General features: G+C 37.3%; 1 protein-coding gene across 2 annotated transcripts; it reads right to left on the bottom strand.

Annotated features, from left to right (window-relative positions):
- Positions 1-751: 751 nt before the first annotated feature.
- Positions 752-25,250, bottom strand: LOC310894928 (desmocollin-1-like). 2 transcript variants are annotated; one of them, XM_083825605.1, is made up of 17 exons: positions 24,995-25,250; positions 22,672-22,756; positions 19,691-19,893; positions 19,117-19,242; positions 17,767-17,922; positions 16,703-16,847; positions 15,448-15,614; positions 13,693-13,827; positions 12,558-12,743; positions 10,926-11,185; positions 10,575-10,717; positions 8,305-8,520; positions 6,680-6,907; positions 6,123-6,244; positions 4,592-4,831; positions 3,917-3,962; positions 3,695-3,832 (listed from the first exon to the last, which is right to left on the bottom strand). In XM_083825605.1, exons 1-16 carry the CDS (start codon positions 25,031-25,033, stop codon positions 3,927-3,929), a joined length of 2,487 nt encoding a protein of 828 aa, XP_083681731.1. In that variant the 5' UTR covers positions 25,034-25,250; the 3' UTR covers positions 3,695-3,832; positions 3,917-3,926. The 2 variants fall into 2 exon arrangements, with proteins under 2 accessions (XP_083681730.1, XP_083681731.1); XM_083825604.1 differs by lacking the exon at positions 3,917-3,962 and having other exon boundaries at positions 752-3,832; positions 24,995-25,248.
- Positions 25,251-25,331: the final 81 nt, after the last annotated feature.

The raw sequence follows: 25,331 nt of genomic DNA, 5'->3' as shown, positions 1-25,331 counted from the left end.
GACACACAAGTCAAACTCTTTGACACACAAGTGGTGTTCAGTAAGAAAGACAGGAGGCAATGGCCCCAACTGAAACACCAGAGGGTTCCTCTGAACATCAGGAGACACTCTTTTGTGGCAAGAGTGATCAACTAGCACCTGTGACCTACTAGCACAGGTTACTCAGGGATTTTGTGGAGTCTCCATCACTGCAGATACTCAAAAGCCATCTGGACATGGTCCTGGGCAAGCAGCTCTAAGTGGTCCTGTTTGAGCAGGAAGAATTGGACCAGGTAACCTCCAGAGGCCCCTTCCAACCTATACCATTCTGTGAATAGACCCCTTCCCCTGAATCCAGGTAACAAAAGCTGATAGTCCACTGTTCTTACAAGACCTACAATAGAATACCCTATACCTTTACAACTGCTGAACATTAAAGTATGGGTTATCTGCTGCCATTACAGTTCCTGAAGAGGTTTTGAAAACAGGCACTGTGTATTTTTGCAATTCATCAGTGAGATAACAAGACTAACACTTCGTGGTTTTCAGATCTTGAATTCACCCTGTGTTCTGTGATTTTATAAGCATTAAGAAAGCCACACAAAACAACTGGACAGCTGAAATTCACCACTACTCATGCTGCAAGGACAAATACTCCTAGTGTTACAGTAGTATAACATCATAAAAACACATGAAAATTTAAAAATCCAATCTTCTGGAGAAATCTGCATGTTTATCTTGTACATGAACTAGTTTATGAAGAAATGAACAGTTTTTGTAGAAGTTCCTTTTATTTTGCAAAAAAAATTATTAATCACTGTTGTACAAAATATTCCTAGAACATGATGTTAAGATATTGTTTACACAACTACATGGTTTGGATGTGATCTAGTTGAAGAGAACAAATTTTCACAATTTTTAAGGTGATTCAAGACAACAAACAGTGAATTATACAAATGAAATATTTCAAAATGTAAGTTTTATACAAATGTTATTTGGTACTTAGTATTTATAAACTGTAATGCTTTATGCCAAGTTTCCATTCACAGGATTAGAAGATAACACGGAAAATAGTATTTTTACAGCTCGCTTTTTAAAGCATCTCAATTACCTTTCTACTCTTAGTTTTACAAAAATAGATAGTTAATTTTTAAGACAGACAAACAAGTGGGTTATTCCAACTTTTTGCTTTGTTTAAAAATGGACAAAAAATGAATATAACTAATTATTCTTGTTGAAATGTAAAAGAAAAAAAATATATTGAATGTAAATTCGAGTAGAAAACATTATTTTGCTTTCAATAAATTACTGCAACTCCAGAGCTGGAAAGCTGGCAACCATCTACTTAAAATAGCCCATTAAAGCTCAAATAAATGTAGTCTATTCCTTTCAAATAGCACTACTAGTATATTTTATAAGGAAAGAAAACATATTTCTAGAGGTTTCTCTATACCACCCCCCAAGTAATTTTCAAAAGGAGTGCATTTCTGTTATTTATCTCAGGTCCTTCTGAATTACAGGACGTTTATAACTAAAAAAATAATAATAATAAAAAGGGGGGAAAAAGGATATTAACATTACCTTAAAAAGTGTATAGCCAATAACTGAAGATACAAGACAAGAAAGAATTAAGGAAATCAGTAGGGGACAGATCTTCACCCGGAATGAATCAGCACAGCTTCACTGACATCAGCAAGGCCATCCTGACTTGCACCAGCCACAGGTCTGCCTAAACGTACAGCAAAACTCATTTATGTTAGTGATAAAGAAGAAGAGTGTGCATAAAAAGCGTTAACGTTTTTTTCATAATGTAAGTTCATAACACCTTGTTTCTCATCTAAAATTTTGCTCTTGGTGACCATCACTCTTACCACTCGCTGGCAGTGAATGTAGTTCATTTCCAGTTTCAAATAATAGACTAAAATACATTTAACGTTAATAACCATAGCTAATTCTTACCATAAATAGTCTGAAGCCCATTTACAGTGTAAGGAAGAAGGTTTTAATATCTTATAACTTTAACTTTTTATACTGTTATGGGTTTTCACTGACCATAATCTGGAATGAACTTCAATCACTGGAAGTCAACAACAGCTGTGCACTGGACTTGAGGGTAGTGTGACTCTTTGTTGCTACAAAATAATTTCTTTTACAAAGAATAAGCTACAGTACATTTTTAAGAGTATCTCCCAAAGGCTCACGTTTACAAAGCAAATCCTAAAAGCAGAAATACAGATACAGAAATAAGTGATTGCACAAGTTTGTCTTTCTCATAGGCAGGAAGACGTTCTTCTAAGGCACAAGAGAATTCCCAGAGTGCAGAGTACTTAACCAGGAGTGCAAATATTAAAAACATACAAAACGGGGGAAGCAGAGGCTGAATTCCAGAAATAGCTTATGACAATACTCAGGTCACACTACTGTCATTTGCAATATATATTACAGAGTTTTGTATATATATATAGTGTATATGTATGCTTGATCTAGTAAAACAACAAATGGGATTCAGATAATTTCTGCCAGAGATCTGTGAAAATGCATACCTCTACAACCACCACATAACAGGCTTTAAACAGACATTTTATCCTGGTGCTATTTTTGTGTCTCAAATAGAGCTATCTTTGAAACATGCTATTATGCAGTACATGCTCAATCCATTTGGGCTGTATCTTCTGTCAGTTCTATTTATGGAAAGAAAGTCTCATGACATCCACAGCTAAAAGAAGTAAAAAAGGTAGTGGTAGCTATGCTGGACAAAACTCTTGGCAATGTTCATTTCTATAATGATGCCACGTTAAAACTCACAAGAAACTGAGGTACAAACTTATGTCAAGTAAGCATGAGATTTGTCTTGTATTCATTTAAAGTACAATAGTTACCCCTGTTTCCTGATTTTTTTCATTTCTCATTTCCTTATAAGAAAAATATATACTCGCATACAATGCTGATATCCTATGTGTTGTTGCCATAAATCCCTTAGGATAGCAAGTTTGATGGGTAGCAACCCATTAGGAGAAAAATATATTTTTGAATATTATTTTACATATATACAATATATATATATATTTAATTTTCAATCAAAATATAAAATTTTCTAATGTAGTCATTGGTATTTTTTATGTGAAAAATGAGAAGTATCTCATATACATTTCATTCATATATGCTGAAAATTAACAAGGTATTTGATATCCACCAGTAATATTTTTGGTTTTATTTCTACAGAATTAAAAGAAAACAAAGGAACAGTGAGTGAAAAAAGCTTTCCTTCTCCAAAGCCAAATACAAGAAAATTTTGAAGCTGAATCAATCATTAACAGCACTAAGTTTTGCATTTTAAGCAATCACAGAGAATAGGAAATGTAATCTAAAAAGAAACTAGCATTACTATATGAACATAGTCTAAAGAAAAAACGGTTTGAATCCCTTACTTTTGATGGAACGTGTCTAGTAGAGACTAAAAAAATCTGCTATACATTTAATGTAAGAGTTACTTACACTCTCACCACTCTAAATTAGTTTTGATAAACCCCTCCCCCAGAAAACAAGCAGTGGAAGAATCTGTTGCATTCAATTCCAAAATACCCAGTGTCACAAAAGTAGGACAGCCACTTATTTACAGTGTGGTGTTTTTTTTTCAGCACTGTGAAAGGCACATTTATCTTTTAACACATGTTTCTGCTAATGTCCTAAACTTAGGTTCCAGCTGATCTAAGAAGTCAAGTGCCTCTTCTTCATGCTGATCACTGCAGCAGCCTACAGAACCAGCCAAGGATCCTTTTCCTTCATAGTTATATGTAAGGAGATAATCTTCAGAATGCTTCTGTTCTTCATCCTGTCTGCATAGGTGCACCTTCTGCATAGGAAGAGAATGCACCTTATTATTTTCTTAAATTGTTATCCTAAACATATTGCATAAAAATAATTTCTTTTGATTTACCTTTCATTGATTAATTTTTAATCAGAGTGTGTCCTCTAATGGATTCCTATATACAAAAAATGCACATGATTGGTCTATATCAGTAAGACTATAAAATATAAATATTTAATAAAGAAATAATTTCTACTAATCACATATGTAACAACAATAGAGGAAGAACCTGTTTAAATAACCTGTCAAACAACTAAAATCCACTCAAAATTGAACGACTGACTTACATGTAACCAGTTAGGCAAGTAGAGTTTCTGATCTCCAAAGCATGGAGTAACTATATTTCTAATGCTGTACATACATTCCTACACCATTGCTAAGATAAATATCAGGTCTTAAATTAGTACAGAGCAAGCAGTTAGAATAAAAGCAAACTAAACTCACAAAAGCTTGAGTAAGGTTAATATTATTAATGAAAGTAAATACTCTAATGTAAAATAGCATACTGCTTATAGTTTAAGCCAAGAGAAAGTCATTTATGCTTATGTCTCAAAATATTTAAAGGATGACTTTTTGAAAGTCATATTCCAAAATGGGAGGCAGAGAATCAAAAGAAAAAAAGGAAAAAGAAAAAAAAAAAAACAGCAAAAAAACACCTTTCTAGCCCAAACACATCTTCCTTGAGAAGTCTGCATACATTTATCATAACCTACACTGCAGGAAACTTAGAGTCAGAATACTTACTTCACCTAAACGAGGATGTGTGAAATTATGCCATTCTGAGTAAGAGTATCTACATGTGTCCATCACAGGCTGTCCTCCTCCTCCTTCTTTGACTGATCCCAGAGTCTGATGTCCACCTCCCCTGACTGATTCCAGGGTATGACCTCTTCCTTTTACCATTTCAAATGTTTGTTGATCTCCTGTTTTTATTCCACATCCTACTTGATCAGCTGTATTTTGTAGAGGAATTATATTGTGATCCTAAAAAAAATAAAGTAAAATAAAATAAAATAAAAACAGTAATAGTGGAGAAACCTTTAATTTGTTTTTATTTCTATTGCATTTGTAAAATTCAGCAATTGGGAACTGTCAATACTGAAAACTCAAGTTTTCAGTCTTGCACAGTGACATTTTGAACAAAAAGCCATCCTTAGCACTTCATACATAAAAATCAATGGGTGGTCTTTGGAGAGGGATATTAGGACAAGTGGAAAACAATAATCTGCAATTAGATATGATACGAGATCCAACAACTGAATCTTTATCCTGACGAAAGATGCACTATAATCCATATACGTTAGTTTCTCAAAATATCACATAAAATAATGCTTGGTTTCCAAAGTTAACAACCTGTGACCCATTAAACCAGATATATAGTCATATTCATAAATTTCATTCTATTTTATTCTACGTTAAATCTGCATACCAGATGAAAAATGGAAAAACTAGTACGGGATCATATAAATTAAAGATTATGCATCAATTTATAATGGCACTACATTTTATGCTTCATAGGCAATAACAAATATGACATTTGTCACAATTAGTATAGTTTGTCTTGGTTTCTAATGTAAGTAAGCTAAATATTTTTAAAGTAACCTTTTTCTGAGGAGGCAAAAGTCAAGGGGTGAGGGAAAGAGAAGGGAAACAGTATGAAGAGGTAAGTCCTTGTATAAGAATGCAGACCTGGGCCCGACTATGTTCATGACAGACTGAATCTTGAAATAGTTTAGTCACCAAAGGCAAGAACATATTTTGTGAACATGGACTGTTCAATACTTTTGCCACTGACTCAAAAATCAACTACACTTGGGTTCATTTTTTACGGAAAAAGTATAAATTGTACTTGTGACACCTAAAGTAATTATTGGCTAAATTAAAAATTTTTTCTCCAAGGAACAGCAACAATGTTTTGCTATAAGCACATATTCAACGTGGGCTAAAGAGTAAACTTCCATCTAATCTCATTGTTGAAAATTACAAGACCGATTAAAATATCCACCTGAAACTTCCAACCAATCAGTTAAAGTCTGGAAGAATTATTAACAGCTGAGAAGAGGCTCCTGGAATAACAGCCACAGGATATCTTTAAATATATATGGTACAAACAATCACCTAAAGTAAGAGCTTTCAAAGTCTTGTAAAATAGCAAAGCACATCAATGATTCCTGCGTTCATTGCATGTTCATTGCATATTTCCTTTACTAAATCACTTATTTGCAAATGCAGAATCTTCATTATATTACTACATTGAAGTAAACAGACAACTTACCATCACCTCTTCTCCTGGAGCTTCCGTATTTGAAATGATTAAGTTGTGATTGGCACAATCGTCAGTCACATGCCTGCGCATTACCCCAGAGCCACAACAACCACAGATTGTAATCAGGATTACTGGAGAGGAAATAAGGGATGAAGATACTCTGAACTTTACCTCAAAATGGTATCTAATTTTGTTTGAAAATTAATTTTCTTATATTAGTCTTTTTAAATGCTTAAGCATGAAGTATCTTTAAAAAAGATAACCCACAACACTTCACTCAAGAGGGTGGTGAGGCACTGAATGGGCTCTCGGAGAAGCTGTGGATGCCCCATCCCTGGAGGTGTTCAAAGCCAGGTTGGATGGTGCCCTGGGCAGCCCACCACCCAATGCCACCCAGCAGGTGGCATCCCTGCCCATGGCAGATGGTTAGAACTAGGTGATCGTTAAGGTCCTTTCCAACCCAAGCCATTCTATGATTATATGAATCAAGTTTGAGTTGGGCATTCTCAGCTAATTGTAAAAATGAAGTGTTTTGCACTCAACGTTAAAATAAAAAGTATACTTACACAGCAAGAGTAGTGATCCTAAGATCATAGCAAGGATGGCCCATACACCAAGAGTAACACTGCTGGAGGCATAAGACATCCTTTCACATTCGCTTGGAATAACACAGTTACAGTAGTTAACTGTTATTTGGGTGACTCCTTGCTTTCCTGATTTATCAGACACGGTTACAGGAATAGTGTATATTCCAAATGGAATATCACCCCTTGGTGAAAGATACACAGACTTCTCTGTAAAAAGACAAAAACAAATATACCGTTAACAATGCCTGAAACTCCATTTACATTTACTAATAAAGACTGTCAATGACGTTTATTAGAAGCACTTCCAGTAGTGTGATTGGAAAAATTAATCCAAACCTCAATGCATATCCCCTTCCATTCTTTAGCTCTGTTGCTATATCCAATGGGAATAACTATATTCAGTGGGAAGTGAAATCCATTTAGTGTGCTGCTCTGCTTAGTAAAATACCTGGTCACTGGTCATTGTTAAAGGGGAAAATATATCATTTGTAAAAATACATACATCAATGATTATCTTGTACATAATGGTTATTTTATGTTGAGGTGCATGAAACTGTATGTCCCTTTTAATTTCTTTTTTTTGTTGTTTTTAAATTTGCCTAGTATAAACCTTGAAACTCTCAGATGTCTTCAGTCTCAGACTTTGCTGTCTTTTGCCTTTCACTAGTGCATGTTTGTCTAGACACTTCAGAATCAGATCCTTTTCAGGCTAATTACCTACACATGACAACTTGGTAGTAAACATATATGCTGCTCTTGATACAGCACCCACCAGGAAACCACCACCAGCTATAACTTTTTGTATCAGCAAATTTTAGAGAACAGGTACTTCTTTTCTAGCAAATCCTTTATCTACTTCTATGAAAATATTTAAAATTAACATAAGTATATAAAGAGAGGTAGTAATGTTTGGAGGTTGTTGTGGTGTTTTTTTTTGTTGTTTTGTTTTTTTTTTTTTTATCCATCTCTGTTTCACCTAAAATGTGCTGGCTGTCAGCAGTAGTTAAAAAAGAAAAACCTGCCTCTAATCAATTTGAGGTAAAGTTTCAGTTTTCCAGTCCTTCACCATAACAGCAGCCTCAAAAAAGTTGTACTTTTATTTGGAGTATTGGCTATTTCATTGTTAAATTCTGTACAAATTATGAAATTATGAACGTATACTTTCTACTCCAGAGGTGTTGATCCAATTTAATACACTGATTTTTGTTCTCACACACAATCTTTTTACATCACAATTTCAGACAGCAGCTGATTTCTGACCCAAGTAAACTGAGGACAAATTCTTGTTTATGCTACAAGAGGCAGAATATAGTAGCCATCTCCTTGCCTCTGTGATGCCAACAGTACCACCCTGCTAACTTTTGCAAACCCAGGACAGCTAAGACCTCTTCTCTTCAGTGTTTTCCCTTTATTCATGTTATACTTTTGATCTCCCATACAGCAAATGAAACTGAGGGACTGTTATAGATGATCAAGTCTACCTCATCAGCTCTACTGACCAGTTTCCAATGTGTATTTATCAAGGTATCTCACAGTCCACCCAAGGCAGCTGTCCCACAGCTGCCTCTGGCAACCTACAGCTAACTGAGGAGGAAGTCTCATACCATTGTGTCGTGTTATCTTCCATGAGGAAGCCAAGTTACGGTCAGTCACGCGATACACAAAAGGCATACTGTAAGAAGAAATATCACCATCCTCTGCAGTGAGGCAGATAGGTTTTCTGTCTCTGCACATTATATAATCAGTTTTAAGTATTCGTGGGAAATTCCTGTTGCAAGGCTGGATGACAACTTGCAGAGTTCCAGTGCCTGTTTTGCCATCTATAAAATAAAAGAGAATTAAATGGTAAAAATAGTCAAACATTCATTCATTTCTTTATTTCTAGTCCCAATTTTCATGAATATCATCAACTGTAATATCCAGGTTGAGAATTAAGGTGGAAAGAAGCTATTGGTTTAGCCAAAAGCAGATAGGAACTTCTCATAGGTTTCTTTTGGCTGCTTCTGCAGAGTTCTTATATTTGCTTAGGAATGAACTCATCTTTTCGGGCAACAGGGAAGAAAGTGCTGCAGTCTGTTTCCTCCTATTCATGTGCTGTCCTCAAGTAAGACTGCAACAATGAGTAAAGGAAGGAAAAGAAACAGAAAAGACAAAGCAGGTAGAAGAAAGTCTGCAGCTGCAGGTTCATGAAGTGCGTGCTTTTATGCAGTTCAGGATCCCATACAGAAACTCCTTGACTTGCTTTGAAAATCATTTACTCTCAGCAGTGTGATCTGGTCATAGTTAAATGCACCAATGTGTATTGGTACAAAGAAAAGAAAGAGCTATACAGAAGAAAAAGGTTCCAAAGCTCCACATTTTGTGTATATGGACAGAACATATTTTATTGTTCTTACATATCTATGTGGGTACACATACTGTCTAACAGGAGGATGAGAGGACAAGGAGCCTAAAAATCCGGGGTAAAGGAGGCTAAGCCAAACTGAGAGTCAACAGCAGAAAGGTAAAGACTCCAGAATTTTTACTCCTGGAAGGAGAAAATACATTACACTTTCCCTAGAGCATACTTCCCCTTCCCCTGGGAAGGCAAACACTTTGGGATACAGTGTACTTTTTTCTGTCCTCTTCCTTCTGTCACCATGCAGTAGCAGGATTCAGCCATGAAACACACTACAACATCAAAGCCTACATGTAAGAACTGAATGGGCTCTCCCTCCTAATTTGACTTTTTCCAATATAGGAATGGTCATTGCTAGTATATACATTACAGTGAAATTACATCAAAACAGCTTTTTAAAACTGTCTCTAGAAATGCCTAATTGCAGACGCTTGTATCACACTTATTTTAGATACAAGAGATGCTCTAAACAATTCAATTGTTGTAATATACATGTAATTTTTATATCCAAGCTTTGGACAGAGTTGTATTATTCAACTGTAAAGCTACTTCAAGGTCTGCTCTTTATTCCAACTGCTCTAAATTTATTCCAAAAATTTAGTCAGGAAATAAAAGGAATACAATCCTGCTTTAGCACAGAAGGGCTAAAAATAAATCCTGCCATTGGACTTACAAAAGCAATCTATTTTTTTTTGATCATATTTTAAAATTAAAAGCATGATAATCTATTTGCTACATTTTTTGCATTTAGATGTGAAAAGTGTATTTAGTCATCTTGACTACGTGATATTGAGGAATACAGGGAAACCATGTCTTTCCCTGCAATAAGCACATATACCTAAATTGATCAGAAAGAATAAACACTCAGTTTAAGTCAGGACCAAAATCTGTTTCAGAATAAGAACCTGAGTGTGCAATTCCTCCTTATAATGAGAGTAATTTGTAAGAGCTCTGTACCTCAGCAATACATAATGTGAACACTATTACAGAACATAGACCTACTGAGGATAAGTGCACAGTAACACATATCAGTGAATACAGCTATTCTTACAGGTTCTTTTAACTTAAAGGTTTCCGGAAACAAGACACCAAAAAGAGGAGAAAACAGTCAGAGTTTCAAGGACAACTTATTTTTGAAAAATTCTCTCTATTTTCTCTGTTGTCAACTTCATGGCTGTTACATGACATCACTTAAAACAAAAATTTAGTCAGGAAATAAAAGGAATACAATCCTGTTACTGCAACCCTGCTTTAAATGGGAGCAGATAACTTTTGAAAATACTGAGAATTCGCCCTGTTTTCTTATATGCATGCCCTGCCGTATAATATTCCTTAAGCATTTGATAGTCATCCCAAAGGCAAGACAATGCACTGGATGCACCTCTGGCCTGAACCAGTATAGTTGCCCCTAAGTTAAAATTGCACATAAATATCTTTCATAGACTACATATAAAGGTGACAACATTTAGTACTCACTTCTGTCTATTGCGAGGACTGTGATATTGCATTGACCTCGTTTCATTTCTCCTAGATCTCGGTCCAAGGCTCTAATGGTTCTGACTTCACCTGATTTTTCATCTATGTTGATCCAATTACACTGTCCAGGTGCTATCTTGTAGCTGTTAAGAGTATTTTTTTGTGTTTAGGTAAGGATCTCAAATACGTACTCATGCATATATTTATGCCTATATACACATACACACATAGATACAGGTATTTATGTTCACACACACACACACACACACACACACACAGCATCAACATTCCCCTTTCTTGTATCCCTCCATGCTTTACTCCAAATAAACTAGAGATAACATTGTTTCATACCAGATGCCTTCACTATTTCCAGTTTCTGGATCTTCTGCTAGGTATTTCCCAATACTTGTCCCAACCTCATCACATTCACTAGCGTCCATGCGGAAGAAACAGGGTTTAAACACCGGCCCCTCATCCACGTCTAAGACATTCACTATGACAGTGCTGGTGCTCTGGACAACTTGTTGTGAATGTGGTGCCAGCATGTAGGGTGCCTCATTGTTGACTGCAATCACAAGGATCCTTTGCTTGGCGCCTTCATAGTCCAGACCCTGAAACACAGGTTTTTGTGTGTGTTTTTTCCCTCTTTCAAGCTAATACAAAGTTGGGCATTGTTTTCACAGAACAGTTATTAAATAGGTAAAACTGTATGACATTTGTTTACAAAACACAACAGCTTCTGGAACATCCAGCTAGAGACACAGTAAAGAGATAAGATTTAAACAAGCAAAGAAACCCCAAAATGTTAAGTTCTAAATCAGTCAAAGAAAAGGACCAGAGGAACTATCCCTAATAAGGTAAGCAGCATCACTAGATATTTTCAGATTAATACTCTGCTAGTGAATCACAAATAGAATTGACATAAAAATTAAATGTGGCCTGAGACTTTTTCCTCCCATACCTAACTGACCATTATTTTAGGCTATGAATATCTTCCTTCCAGCACAAGTCAATCACTCTTCTTGTTAGCACCTACATTTATTTCCTAGTAAGAGTTCACCCACTTCAAATGTGTCTTAACTTGTGGGGCTGATCAGTCTGTATCTACACATGCAATTCTCCAGACACCTTCTCAAAGGACATCTTATGCCAGTAAAGCTATTTATATCCTGAAATTACAATACTCTCTGGTCTACTACAGAGTTACACTAAATACATGAAATTTCAGCTGGATTAGTATACCACGGACATAGCTTAGCCTTCTGACTTACATCCTCAAATGTTAATATTAATTTTCTCTGCTCCTTAGAAGTTACCTGCTATTGCACGGTTTTAGCAGATAACGAACAAGAGGCACTAAAAGACAAAAGGATGTGCCGGAGTCCAGGTAGAGTGGTCCTTCTGTCTCACACCTGCAAAGTACCAGTTATAAGAGTAACTTCTTACATGTACATGGACTCCCTTGCAACCCAGAAAAGCACACCTAAACTCACTATCTAAACTCATTCAAAATAAAGCCTGGATAGTTTTAAGACAAGGTAATAAGTTTAATCAACTCCCAGAAAGAACAAGGCTGGAGGAGGTGCTCATCACTCTCCTCTTCGGCCATGCTCCCACTTCTGTTAAAATCCCAGCTGTGAAGCGTTCTTCAGTTACATCCCTAAGTATCAACAATTCAAACTGTGGAATCAGGAAAAAGCACCAAGCTCTGCTGGATGATAAAGCAAATGGAGACTCTTGAATTCTGAACACACAAAGGAGGAGTAGTCTGGAAGATGAGCTATGCAAATTCTGTCAGTTATGCATTACACATGAGCCTCATTTGCAGTGTGTTAGTCTGCTTAGAAATAGAGTTCAGAATAAGAATAAAGTATGATGTGCTTGATAGAGATTTTTTTGAATAAAAACTAGGCCTAGGTTATTGGTTTTAAAAGTAACACCTGAAGACACAAATTTTGCTCTAGCAGTCCCATTTTCGCTTACCTTAACAACACACAGTATTCCTTCATTTGTGTTTCTGTCTGTTGTAATTTCAAAGGAGCGATCGTCATTTCCTCTTATGATTTCATACACAGCTGTGGAGCCAGGCGCACCAAGTTCATCAAGATCAACAACAGAAACTCTCAGTATTTCTACATTCACTCTGTTTTCCTCCACTTGTGTTTCGTACTTGGAAGTATCAAAAGAACAAAAAAATCAACCTAAATCAGAAAATGCTGTTCTACAATTCAAGAGTGAAGACAACTGTACTTAAACCCTGATTGAAACAGGAACCCTGTCCAGGCAGCAAAGCTCCCTTTTACTTCCCAGCAATCAATGACATAATGAAGTCTGGAATTCTCCTTCCAGGAATGGTAAATTAGCACAGCTCCCTTATTTAACATCAGCTGCAGATGCTAATTTGCATACAATGTCATCAAGGCACAGCATTAAAAAGAGGCCATGGGTTATGGTTGATACCAGTGTCCCACAGCACTTTAGCTGTATATATGCTTATTGAGATATAATCTGTCCTAAAAAGGGAAATTTTAAAGGCCCTTGTTTCCGTGAAAAAAAAAAAAAAGAAAAAAAAGTTAGAGCCAGCAATTTTTAAGTTAAAATGTGAACAAAGGGAAGATAATTTAGATGGCTGCAGTAAACAAAGACATAAGGCTGATTTATAGCTATTGGTGAAGAAGTGGTTTAAATACTACTCATGTATAGAAGAAGAATAACAAAGAAATTCTCAGTGAAATCCTTGCATCTACTTCACTGACACTAACAACACACAACTAGCCAAAAGCTGGTCAAAGATAACTGGCTCATGGAAATGCTTCAGAGTGAATATGTCCCCACCCTAAAAATGGTTACATTACAGGATTTCTGAGATAACGTATTGCAGAAGTGAACGAATTAATAACGTTCGTTTTCTCCCAATAAGGCCATTGACTCACAACAACTAATATAGCAATAAGTCTAACTACCAAATAACACAACAACCATGTTCACAAAGGTCTATGTTGGTATGAACTGTCTTGGGGCACTAGGCATCATACTTGATGGCGCGCCCTTGGGAATATTAGAAAGGTGGTATGTTTTTATCTATTTTACTCTTTACAGACAATTTATGAAAACTTACTTGTATCTGTTTAAAAGTTGGTGCATTGTCATTTGTATCTTCAATTTTAATGATAGCTGTTCCTGTAGTGCACAAACCAAAAGGTTGACCTCCCATATCTCTCACTTCAATTAATAAAGTGTATGTGGACACCAGCTGCAAAGAATACAAGCATACAGAAGTTTTAACACACTTTTTTTTTAATCAGTTGCACACATCAATAAATGTTTTATTCCTGTTCCCCAACTCTGCTCCAAACTCATCACTGTCCTCTACAAAATATGACAGTTTGCTTTGGAGCTATTTTCGTTTACTTCCAAAAGGAAAAAGAGTAAAATATATTTCAGTGGCTAAGTAGCACTGAGTTCGGCATCTGTCAGTAATTTGTAAGCTATACCCAGTATCAAAGCTCCCCACAATGGCCACAGACACCTTTGTTTTCCAGTATCTGATGTTTTGGAAGACACAGATGATGTGCTTTGATCCCCTAATCCATCCTCACAATCCCTCTCCCCTCGCCCTCCCCATTGGAGTGGCAGTTTTCTTTTGCATTTCCAGCTGATAAAGTGCTTCGGTCCATGGCTACTTTTTATTAAGCTTCATTTCTCACCCTGTTATTTCAATGAACGTTCCTGCAATCAGCCTTTGTTTGGGATATATGATGTAGAAAGAGGGTGCCCTCAGCAGTTCCTACAGAACCATCAATAAGTAACCCACTCAAATCAGTGACTGGAATGGCAACAGCAGAATGCTTTTTCTTAGCCTTACAAATACCTGAACAACCTAGGGAAGCTGGAGCTGGGCACAAAAGAGGGAGCTTGAAAATGAAGAGAGTAAACCCAGTTCTGAATAACTGCATTAGGTTGCATTAGGTTTCCTGGGTGGAGAAAAGAAAGCTCCTGTTCCACTTCATAAGTTTCTCTTTAAAAGACAGGTAGTGGACTCATTTTTCAAGCTTTTCTTCCCTCAGTGGTCTCTGTGACCCTAGTAGTCGTGGTGATACTCAGTCACTGCATTTTTCTCTTGCTGAAGAAGCTTAGTGATGTACCTCTGAGCATACAATTTTGCTGCTCACCACTAGGGCGTATTTTCAGCCATTAAGTGACTAAGTGTTCCAGAATGCAATTATTTTTATCCTAAAAAATATGTGCCTGCAGCCATTTTCTAGTATGTCTTATCCAAGAAATATTGTTTTGAATTACACATGCCTGTCAGTTTTTCTAATGTAAACACTCTCGCATGACCTTTTATCCAAAAAACATTGAACATGTTAAAAAGTAAAATCTCCTCGATCTTCTTACTTGAAAGATATCCGATAACAATAAATGGTTTGTGCATAAGTTTTGAGAAACACTGTATTATTGTTCAGGTTTTATATATTGGAGATATTTCTGCTGAGTGCAGAATGACTGACTACTTCCAGTAAAGTTGGTTCATCTTCCCTGTAAAGAATCAGGGAACACCTCAAGTAGATCTTGACTGGGAGGAAACAGCGGCCATGGGATTCATGAACAGAGAAAGAGTAGGAATCCAGAGAAAACTGTTTGGTGTCAAACAGGAGTAGCAGGCAGTCTCCCTGCCAAGTTTAGCTAGAGTATGGTAGACCTATGCAGAAACATTTTGGACAAACTCTGTTGTAAGCTTTGGAAGCTCCTCAGAGAGAGAAATACAAGTGGTAACAAATGTTTTGTCTGATGATTCCCATGACAGGAATTCAGTTAGGAAGTTATCTGTGTGCACTAGATCACAGCTAAATAAGCTTCAAGGAAAGATCACCTCTCTATCCAGCTGTGGCGATAACACACTAATGACACCCGTTTCACCATGTAAAGAAAATGCTGGGATTATTGGTGGGTTTTGTGACACAATGCGGTATCTCAACAGAGTATGCAGAGTTAAAGGCTCATCTCTGTCTTCTGCAGTCACCGTTCCAACGATTACACCTGTAAATACAACATAGCAATTTTAAATTCCAGAAAAATCTATAAATAGGCAACAATTATTTGAACAGATATTTCTGTTTAAATAATATCACAATTGTCAAATGAACAGAAAGAATAATCAAGAGAAATATTAGAAGTCTTGATTTCAGCTAGAGTTTCTGCCAATGACTTCTAACTGAACATCCCAAATACAGATGAAGAGGAGCTGCCAGGGAAAATGAGGAGGAACTTCAGTGATCTCTGACACAGCCCATATTGTAGCACCGCCCCTTGGGGCTTGCTGCTGTCCTGCATCCCCAGCCTGAGTGGTTCTAGACTTCACTTTGAAACCATAACTCACCCAGTCGAAAGTGGAGGAACTCAGAGAACGAAACGCAACTGGTGCTTCGGGGGTGAATGTGAAGGCAGTTTGCCGCCTTGTCTGTGAAGCAAATTAGACCCCCCTTCACTCTGCACCCCTAGTCTAAGAGATGGTAAGGAATGGCAAACCACTGTTTTTCCATTACTTGTTCTCTATACCCCACCTGTCTCTCCACTCTTCTCCTCTGTTACACTGACGTGAACTCAGCAACAGGCAAATCCCTACCTGTCCATGGGTATGGGCAGAAACAAGCCTTTCATGTGTTATCTTGCCTTCCCTAACCAGGAAACGTCCTACCTTAATTCAACACCTTGGACACACACTGTAGGCTTAATCAACAGTGTTTTAGACCTCAGAATACTGCCAACTTAGTTTTCAGGAAACTTACCTGTTAAGAACTGCTGTTTTGTGCTTTGCGATCTAAACATTTAATGCAGATAAGTGATTCTGGATAAAATGAAATGTTTTGAATTTCTTAAACTGCTTTAAGAACACCGAATCATCTCAGTTTTAAAACATTTGTTTTACACATTATTTTTCACTATTACTGAGATGACATTCTGAAATTCCTAATTGTTAAGAAATCTTGGGCTGCCCTTTGAAAACTCAGCCTTTGATGTAAAGAAACACTACTCAGGAAATCCCACTGAAAAATGTCAGGATCACATCGGTACTTAACTGAGCTGAGTAACAGTAAATGTGTTCACCAGTTTGAAACAATTCTTACCAGGCTTGGAGTTCTCAGGAACACAAAACTCAAAAACTTCCTGTGTAAAATATGGAGCATTATCATTGTCATCCTCTATCCTGATTGTATGCACAAGTGGTACCTCTGGTGAATAACCATCTGGAGTACTTGCAAAGCAAATGATCTGTAAGACAGAAATTCAGTACTTCACTTCATACTTGAGCACCATGTGGTATTATTATACTTTCAGTTCGGCGGAGGAGTCAACAAAATGAAATACAGAGTGTCAAGCACACAATTCTCAAGACGAGACTTTTCACCCACATTGAAGGAGAAGTGACCGCTATCTAATGATGACAGCTACACAAAAACTGTGACTGCTTCCCAATCTTTCCCCTTACTAGAAGTATTTGAATCACTTTGCTTTTTTCTGTCAACTTTGTCAAACATCTTTCCCAAGTCTCCCGAACACAATTTTTTGAGGTGTCTATGAAACAACATCAGCGTTACCAAAAATTTAGATGCAATTACTACTATTTAGAATAAAATCAAGAATAGTAATAAAACTATCTGGCTGTTATAACATAATTTGATGAAATTAAATAGCAGGTATTGCAAGTTACCTCGCTATTCAGGAGCTGTTTATTTTTATTATCTGCCTTCTTACACTTCTCAGCCAGTAGAGAGAGCAGTGTACCTTGTTAACAAAATACAAAGATTGAGCAGCTTGAGAAAAACAGGCTCGAAAAATATAGCTGGCTGGAGTTTGTCATGATCGGTTTCTTATGCAGACCTTTCCGACCCTCCCTGAAAAACTCTGGGATAACTTCAAATTCTTCCTAGAAGTGATGTAAATTCAGTAGCTCACTGCCATTACTGTTGTAATTAGAGTTTAAGCAGTGAAAAACAAAATTCCTCTCAAGATCTACATGACCAGGTATTTCTTTGTCACTGGTTTCATCTCTCGAAGACCAGAGATACTACTCTAAACAGACAGCTGACTATAGATCTTGTCTGCTTCCTTTCTCCCCTGTAACCCAACTTTCAAATGTGTGCATGACAGAAATAAAAAAAAATATACTTAACACAATTTAGGCCTGTACCTGGAAGCTTGGATACTGTTCACGGTCTACTGCACGAGTAGCAAAGATATTTCCAGTTTCTCTTTCTATGTAAAACAAACCCTTTGGATCTTGATCAATTCCTGGTCCACTTGCAGAATAATAAATGGTGTAGTTCTGAGCCGTGTCTGACTGGACCTACAAAGAATGAATTTTTAAGCCCAAAGGAAAGCGTCAGCATCATTCTCATATATTCTTCCGCCTTTTCATGATCACACATAGCAGAAGCATGAACTCTTCAAAAACAAAAATAAAACTCAATTTACTTCTACTTCTTTACCATCTTAAGATTCACAGCTCACCTTGTGACTGCATTCCTTTATAATGTGGGTGCATGAGAAGGGATAATTAATTCAAACTTAGAAATTGTTTAGCATTATTGAACAACTAAATAAACGAGAGTGTGCCTAGAAAAGTTTAATTTTAAAATTTACTCTCTCTAGAATACTGCATGCACAAGGTACATTCAGATACAGACTGCTTCTTACTTTGTTCAAAAGATTTTGGTTTCAGTGCACTCACTGAGAATACGGCTTGTAATTACTGAAGAAAAAGCAAGGGAGAAATAAAGAAAAAGAAAACAACCTATAGCACAGTCCAGAGACATGCCAATTCAGATAGCCTCTTTGCATCTCATTACAGGCACTAAGGAGGTAACATCAGCAGTTATCTACTTATAAACAACCCCCTCCCCAAATACTTTCCTTACCTACCAAATGCCAGAAGTTAGGAAGATAAGATTAGTAGAATGATTGCTCTGTACAGACTATGTTATTACACTTGTCTCTACACATCTGCTACCAGCCACTCTGTAATCTAGTGAAGGCTAGATGCATCCATGATAACTGTAGTTCTTGCATTTCTCTTCCACGCCTACTTGTTTTCTTACTGTAAGAACTTTTCCTAATAACATAGGCCATACTAAGTCTTCAATTTTACAGGTATACACCACAAACACCTAAAAGGATATAGACAAGTAGGTAAAATTTTACCCCCCACGTCTATGCAATCTTTTTCTAAGCAATGTTTTGGGATATTTTTTTCTTTAAATTACACACTTCATTGACCTCCATGCAGAATAGCTCTCTTCTCATAGTATGCCTCCTCCTTGTTACAACTTTTACAGGTTTCCAGTTCATCCCAACTATTATGGTCATAAGTTATTTAACGTATGAGATCAGAAGATACATAATGAACAGAACAAGATAGGTATAATAGCAAGAATGGCATCAGTGGAGAACACAAGAGAGCTCACTTTCATTCTTCATATATCATGAAAGTCACATAGAAAAGTAGCTTGTGCCATAAAATTAGGATCCATATAAAATATACCTGCTGAATTTGTAGTGGGAAAGGTCCAAGAGAGTTCTCCATCATAACAGATGGAATAGGGCCCCATCTTCTTTTGGTTCGCTTGAGAACTGTATCTCTAGCCTGCCTGGTCTTCTGTGCCTGGGTCTAGAAGATAAAGATATATGAATATACTTTTAACTGTGTACATTTTTGATCAACTATTGTCCTTGCTTTTTCCATCTCCCCACCATTTTTCCCACTGACCATTTGTTTTTCCAAGATCTTCATTCCCGATTATACTTCCTATAGCATTCTAAGAGGGTTTTCATTCATTGTAGTAATTTGCATAAATAAAATCTGCTTGGATGCCTCATATATGGCTTTTAAAATTCTTGACATTCCTGATTAAGCTCCTTGCTAGCATCTCCCATTTCAGAATGGAAGTCTGCTGATTTAACGCACACTGTAATCACAACTGCTACAAAAAAAAAAAAACACTACAGAAAAGTACTCTGCCTGAATTCTAACAATTCATCTAGAGCTACCCAATGTCAAACTGTATTCTGTAAAACTGCACCCAAATAAGGAAGGTACCTTGGAATCAGAGGCCCACCTTTTTTTCATCTGTCACCAAACTGACTTGTATTTTCTTTTCTACATGTTCTTGAATATCTTTAAGTACTATGGTAAAAGTCCTTTCCTCATCAGACAAAGAAACAGCAGATGTGGTATATACAGAGCCATCTTCCAGAACTTTAAAGTTCCCATCACTGGAACTGATAAGTTCTGCAGACTGAAGACACTCGTTCAAATTAACTGTAAGAAAAAAAGATGTAAACAATAAATGAAACAATAACATACCTCTCAAAGTGAAAAATCATTCACTAATTAAAACTTAAAATGATATTTATTGGCATTTGGAGTTTTTTAGAATCAGTCATTTGATAAGTAAGCTCCTCAAATATAGATTCTCGTACCCAATTATGCACTCAGACTTGACCGAGTTTACTTGAATTTCCACTACTGCGTTCATAAAAGTATCTCCTAAAGGACATGGATGCTTCATGCCTATCTTTCAAAAAAGACTCTATTCCACTGGTGAAATTATTGAAGCATCAGAGACAAACTTATAAGTTTAAATGCAATAAGCACTGCAGACACGCTCATTATTGGATCAGTAGGCATTATCTTGTGCTCCATGGCCCACAAAATCAGTGAATATGATTAATTAATGCAAATTCCCAATGGAGCTATTACTTCTTGGAAGCTTTGCCCTCAGGAGGAAAGCACTGACTGGTTTTATGTGATTTAGAAGTCCTGGGAGGACAAAGGCCTTTAAATTATGAGGCAGACTGATCAGAGAGATACAGACTAACTCTAGAACAAATGATTGACATTTTTTAAATATATACATGACAGAGTCCCACAGGGTTGACAGGAAGTACCAAGTAAGGTCAATTTACATGCTTCCTCTTTTTTTTTTTTCCCCCTAAGTATTTTTACTGTATTTGGTATAAACTTGTGGCTTAAATAAATTTTAATACACTTCGCTCTTTACTCAAATTGGTTCATCAGTGAGTAATTCTTCACTACAGTTGGGGGAAAAAAAAAGGCAAAATCAGGATAATCATAATGAACTGCAACAGCACCATCACACTAAGAAAGAATTATTTGACACCCTGAAAAAGATGCAGGCCAGAGGTCCAAACTCTACACAAATCACCCTTGCAGAGTACATGGAGGTGTTAGCGTCATGTTTTCAAAGTCAAATATCCTTTTTCTTGTCTTAATAAATTCCAAAATGCTGTGTGTGTGTACAAAATCAAAAGGCTTTAAAATAAAGAGAACTATGTACTAGCATGCTTCAATACTTTTTTAATGGTATCATAGTATACTGGGTCTTGCTACGAAAAAAATAAAAAATAAAAAAAAATGGCTACTAAAGCCAAGTGCAAAATTCCAGATTAGATTCAAAATTTTGCCCCACGTATGCAGATGATATCTTTAATAAAAGAAATTTAATTTATCTTCCAACAATGTAAAGACTGATAGGAAGTATAATTTTAAATATGGCTTTTTTTCTTCCTCCCTCTTCTTAAGCCCTTCTTTTAACTGCACAATTAAACATTTAATAGACTTCCTATAGTATTGCAGTGACTCCTCACCTTTGCCAATCTGTGAACAAAAAAAATTAGTACTGCACAGAATTATAACCTCCTCACTTTAAGGTGCATATTATAGCACTGCTGCATATTAGAACACTGTATTTCCAAAAATACCAGAATGGAGATCTCGTTTGCGATCATTATGTGAGTCAACATTATGCTCAGTATGTCACAGCTTTGTGGGATCTTTTTCTTTACAGTTTCTCGTCCATATCACGTAAGTCAGAAATATATAAAACCTCTTAACAACAAGGAAAATCATGACTCATTTCGTTGTCATGCTGTGATCCCTGATATCAATGCAAAATGTATTACCCTTTCTCAATAAATGTTTAAGGAATGCCACCCAAGCTACACAACCTTCGTTAAATGTTTGGAAAGTTTAAGTTCAGTGTTATGCAATTTCTTTCATGGCACTGTAATAACAAGAAGTTTTACTTTAAATAAATGAAAATTGATTTATATAAACAGAGAAGTATTGAGAATGCACAAAAACTTAAACAGCTGTAACCTTTCACTGTAAAGTTTAACAGGAAGGTCAATGAGCTTTCAATTTTAGAGTTAGATTTTCTGAGCACTGGTATTATGAATAATTACAAATCTCCTGGCTTTGTTCATTCTGTAGAAATTTGGGGAATGCACCTCTGCTGCCCTGGGACTGACACAGGGCACCTCTGAAGCCTCAAATTCAGTCTCAGGCAGCACAGGAGATAGCAGCTCCCACACCCTGCCTTTAAAAGCTGCTTTTCAAAGACAGGAAAAAAAGGAGATGGGGTGTTTTTTGGTCTCCCCTTTGCCTGTCTATCAACCTAACTGAGACAGGTCAGCTTAAAGTGAGACAGACACCCAGCCAGCCAGGAGCACTCTCCCAGCCGGGTGTGCATGCAGGATGCCTTTCCAGCTCGTCTCCTCGTGTGTCCTGAGCACCCCAGCACAGCCGAGAAGTCACAGACGTATTTCACACTGGTCACACAGCAGCAGCTTCTGGGTGCTTTGGTTGTGTGGGTTGTTTTATTTTTTCCTTTCCCATTATCCAAATGACTTATTGACTTCTTCGTATGACTCCGTGGTTTATAGGTATGCTTTGGAATATTAAGCCACATATTTAAATACTAAGCCTTAGAACTCCGAACTTTGAGAACATTAAACTCTGTCATTCTAGTTTTAAAGCACATACTGAAAGCTGACGATAGCTGTTTACGCAAAAGTCAAATGGATGCAAAGAGTCAGTGTTCAAATCCGTAACAAATACAGGGCGTATCCTTCTTAAAAAAGGCTGATCCAGCTATTTAACTGGCTGTCCAGTCATCCATTCATTCCATTAAAATAAGAAAAAAAAAAAAAAAAAAAGGTCTCCTCTACTGTGAACAGCATCTCCAGAAAAGGTACAATGCTTTATTGTTATGATGGGCATCCTGCAGTTTCTCACCTCTGCCAACTAACGTGCCAGCCTCTAATGCAGAAGGAACAAGAAAAATGACTTTCTTGCAAGCATCACAGCACAAACTCAATACCTAGAAAACAAATAATGCAGTTAGGAAAAAGAAATAATTACATGATATTTTGAATAATAGCTACTGTTACTGAAGCTGTCTTTGTTTTGTTTGTTGTTGTTCTGTTGTTGTTTGTTTTTATAATTATTTTTTTTGAAAGAGTAGCTAGTCAAAAGATCCAGAAAACACCCTTCAGCCAAAAAGACAGGTACTGTGCAACACAATGTGTGTTTTTTTCTGAAATCACAGCAGCACTGACATCAGCAGTGAGACTTTGACTTTTCTTAGACAAGATGTCGCCTACACTACTACTTTCCTGTAAACATGAAGTACAGCTCCACAGTATGCTTCCTCCAATAGCACTCCTGGTCAATTTAGGTTCAAAGCCCCCGAGAGTTAAGGTTCAACCCATCTAATTCAATCTGGTAAAACCTTGGCGATGCCTAACATTAAAGGGACAAGTGTCTTATTAAAACCACATGACAACACTTGCACTTACATATCGCTTTGCATCTTCAAAGTACATTCTCAACTGGTTAAATCTAGCTTCAGCAATTAGATATGACATAAATAAAACGTTGTGCATGACAGCAGTCCACTCCCATAAAACCAGTTACAAAACGAGGTCCTTCTCAAAATTCAAATGATGCATTAACCAGATAACCAGAACTTCTTATAAGAATCATAGAGGTACAAAGATACTACTCAGCACACACTAATTTAGTCCTGACCTCAGATTCCGTGTGTGTGGATGTATATCTTCTGTCTAGTTTTTATCCATATGTTTAAAATTTTAATCCAAAAATCACACAACCAATTCAACAAAGAAACAGAGAATGTGAATAAATGTATTCATCCTTTTAAGTACATTTATTCTTTCAGGATGAAAGTCTAGCAAAAAGGAAAGTCAACTTTATTTTGCACATCTCCTTAGGATTAAAGGTATAAAGAAGTAAATAGCTAATGGAAATTCTAAAAATGACTTATTAACTTATTTAAATTAACTTATATATTAACTTATTTAAATAAAATACTTTAAAATTTTTAAAGGCATTATCAATCTTTATAAAAACTAAGATCAGCTAAAAATTGAGTTGAAATGTGGAGTGTAATGATTGCATTAAAGCAATTTAAATGCTGTGTCTGTATAATAAAAGCAGTTCATACTGTTTCTTACATATATACGCACAGATAAAAACATGTATACACAAAACACTTTAAACATCCTTGCTTATGTCTTAAAAGGCATTTTCCTTATTGAAAGATACTTAATAAAACCTTCTCTCCTGATAGTTACTGTATAAATTTATAAACTATTGAAGTCATACAACTTTGCTGCATTGTTCTAAGATATTTTCTGAATCAGTAGCATGTAATTCTGAATTAGTAATACCAAGCTAACCTGATGTCAGTATGAGGAGCTACTGGAGTTAAACAAACTTAAGAAATAGGTATTTGTGAATATCAAGACATAAGGAGGTGCAAGGTAAAAATAAGTTTTTGTCCATTCACTTTATATGAAGACGACACCTTAGGTTTTTTTTTTTTAGGTCTGGGTGTGTGCAGGCTTTTTTTCCCCTACTTGACAGGGGAATTTCGTCTTCTTTTTAATTAGATGAATTAATAAACTCATTTGGGATTCTCTGGGTTTTATTATGAATATCTTAGCAAAGGCAAGAACGCATAGCGCATCTGGAATAGTACCACTCTCATTAAAATGTACATATCTAATGACGCAAAAATAATGAAATCAGTGATTCAATGCTACTGATTTTTTTTTTCCTGAGCTCAAAGTACCATCTGCCTTCTTTCTAAGAACGCGGTGATAATAAAGGGGAAGGGGGCAAGAAACCAACGACAAATTACTTCCACTCATCCATAAAATAAAGACCGTAATAAAAATGAAATAAAAATTAACTCCGCCACTCTCTGCCCGACAACAGCCTCTCGGCAGCCGATTCCTGCGCACCAACCCCCGCAGAGCAGGGGGAAGGCAGGCAGGGGAAAGCGCTGGCTTCCTCCAGCCCGCAGCCAGCCCCGGTGGGGCGCTGGGGGTCCCGGAGGAGGGTACGCACGAACCAAACCGGGCCGTGCTCGGCTTTCCCCCCCACGAACCGGCGGCACCAGCGCCTGCCACCGGAGCCCGGTCCCCAGCGCTCCCCTCTTCCGACGGGACCCCCAGCCCCATCTCAACCCCGCAAGGGGGCTTTCGGAGCCGGAGCCATCGCAAAGCCCCGTGCCAGCCCTTAACCCACTCACCAGGAGGCCGAGGACGAGGCGGGGGGCGGCGGGGGCCATGCTGCGCTGCGCTGCGCTGCGCGGCGGGGCGAGGAGTGCGCGGCGGCGGCGGTGTGTCTGCGCGGAAAGCCGTCTCCCTCGGTCCCCTCCCGTCTGCCAGAGGAGCCGGCCGGTGGGGAGGGTGGGACCGCGCGCGGCAGCGGCGACTTTAATTACCTTTTTTTTTTTTTATCCCTCCCTCCCTCTCTTTGGGTAATGCCCGTCCCGGGCACGGCGCTGGGACACCCCGCCCGGCCCCGCCCGCCTACCTGCGCGGCGTTACGCGGTCTTGTCCGCGCCCCTTCCCTTCCCTTCCCTT

This window comes from Anser anser (assembly GCF_964211835.1).
Source record: "Anser anser genome assembly, chromosome: 2".
In the NCBI taxonomy this organism is placed as follows: Eukaryota; Metazoa; Chordata; class Aves; order Anseriformes; family Anatidae; genus Anser; species Anser anser.
The sequence above is the reverse complement of the archived record's forward strand: the minus strand, read 5'-3'. Positions and strand labels throughout refer to the sequence as shown.

Coding starts and splice junctions, on each gene's coding strand:
- LOC310894928 (XM_083825604.1), bottom strand. CDS start 25,033: ATGGCCCCCGCCGCCCCCCGCCTCGTCCTCGGCCTCCTG. Junction 19,894..22,671: donor TGGCACGTTAGTTGGCAGAG/GTGAGAAACTGC, acceptor TTTTTCTTACAG/TTAATTTGAACGAGTGTCTT. Junction 3,833..4,591: donor CACATCCTCGTTTAGGTGAA/GTAAGTATTCTG, acceptor CTTCCTATGCAG/AAGGTGCACCTATGCAGACA.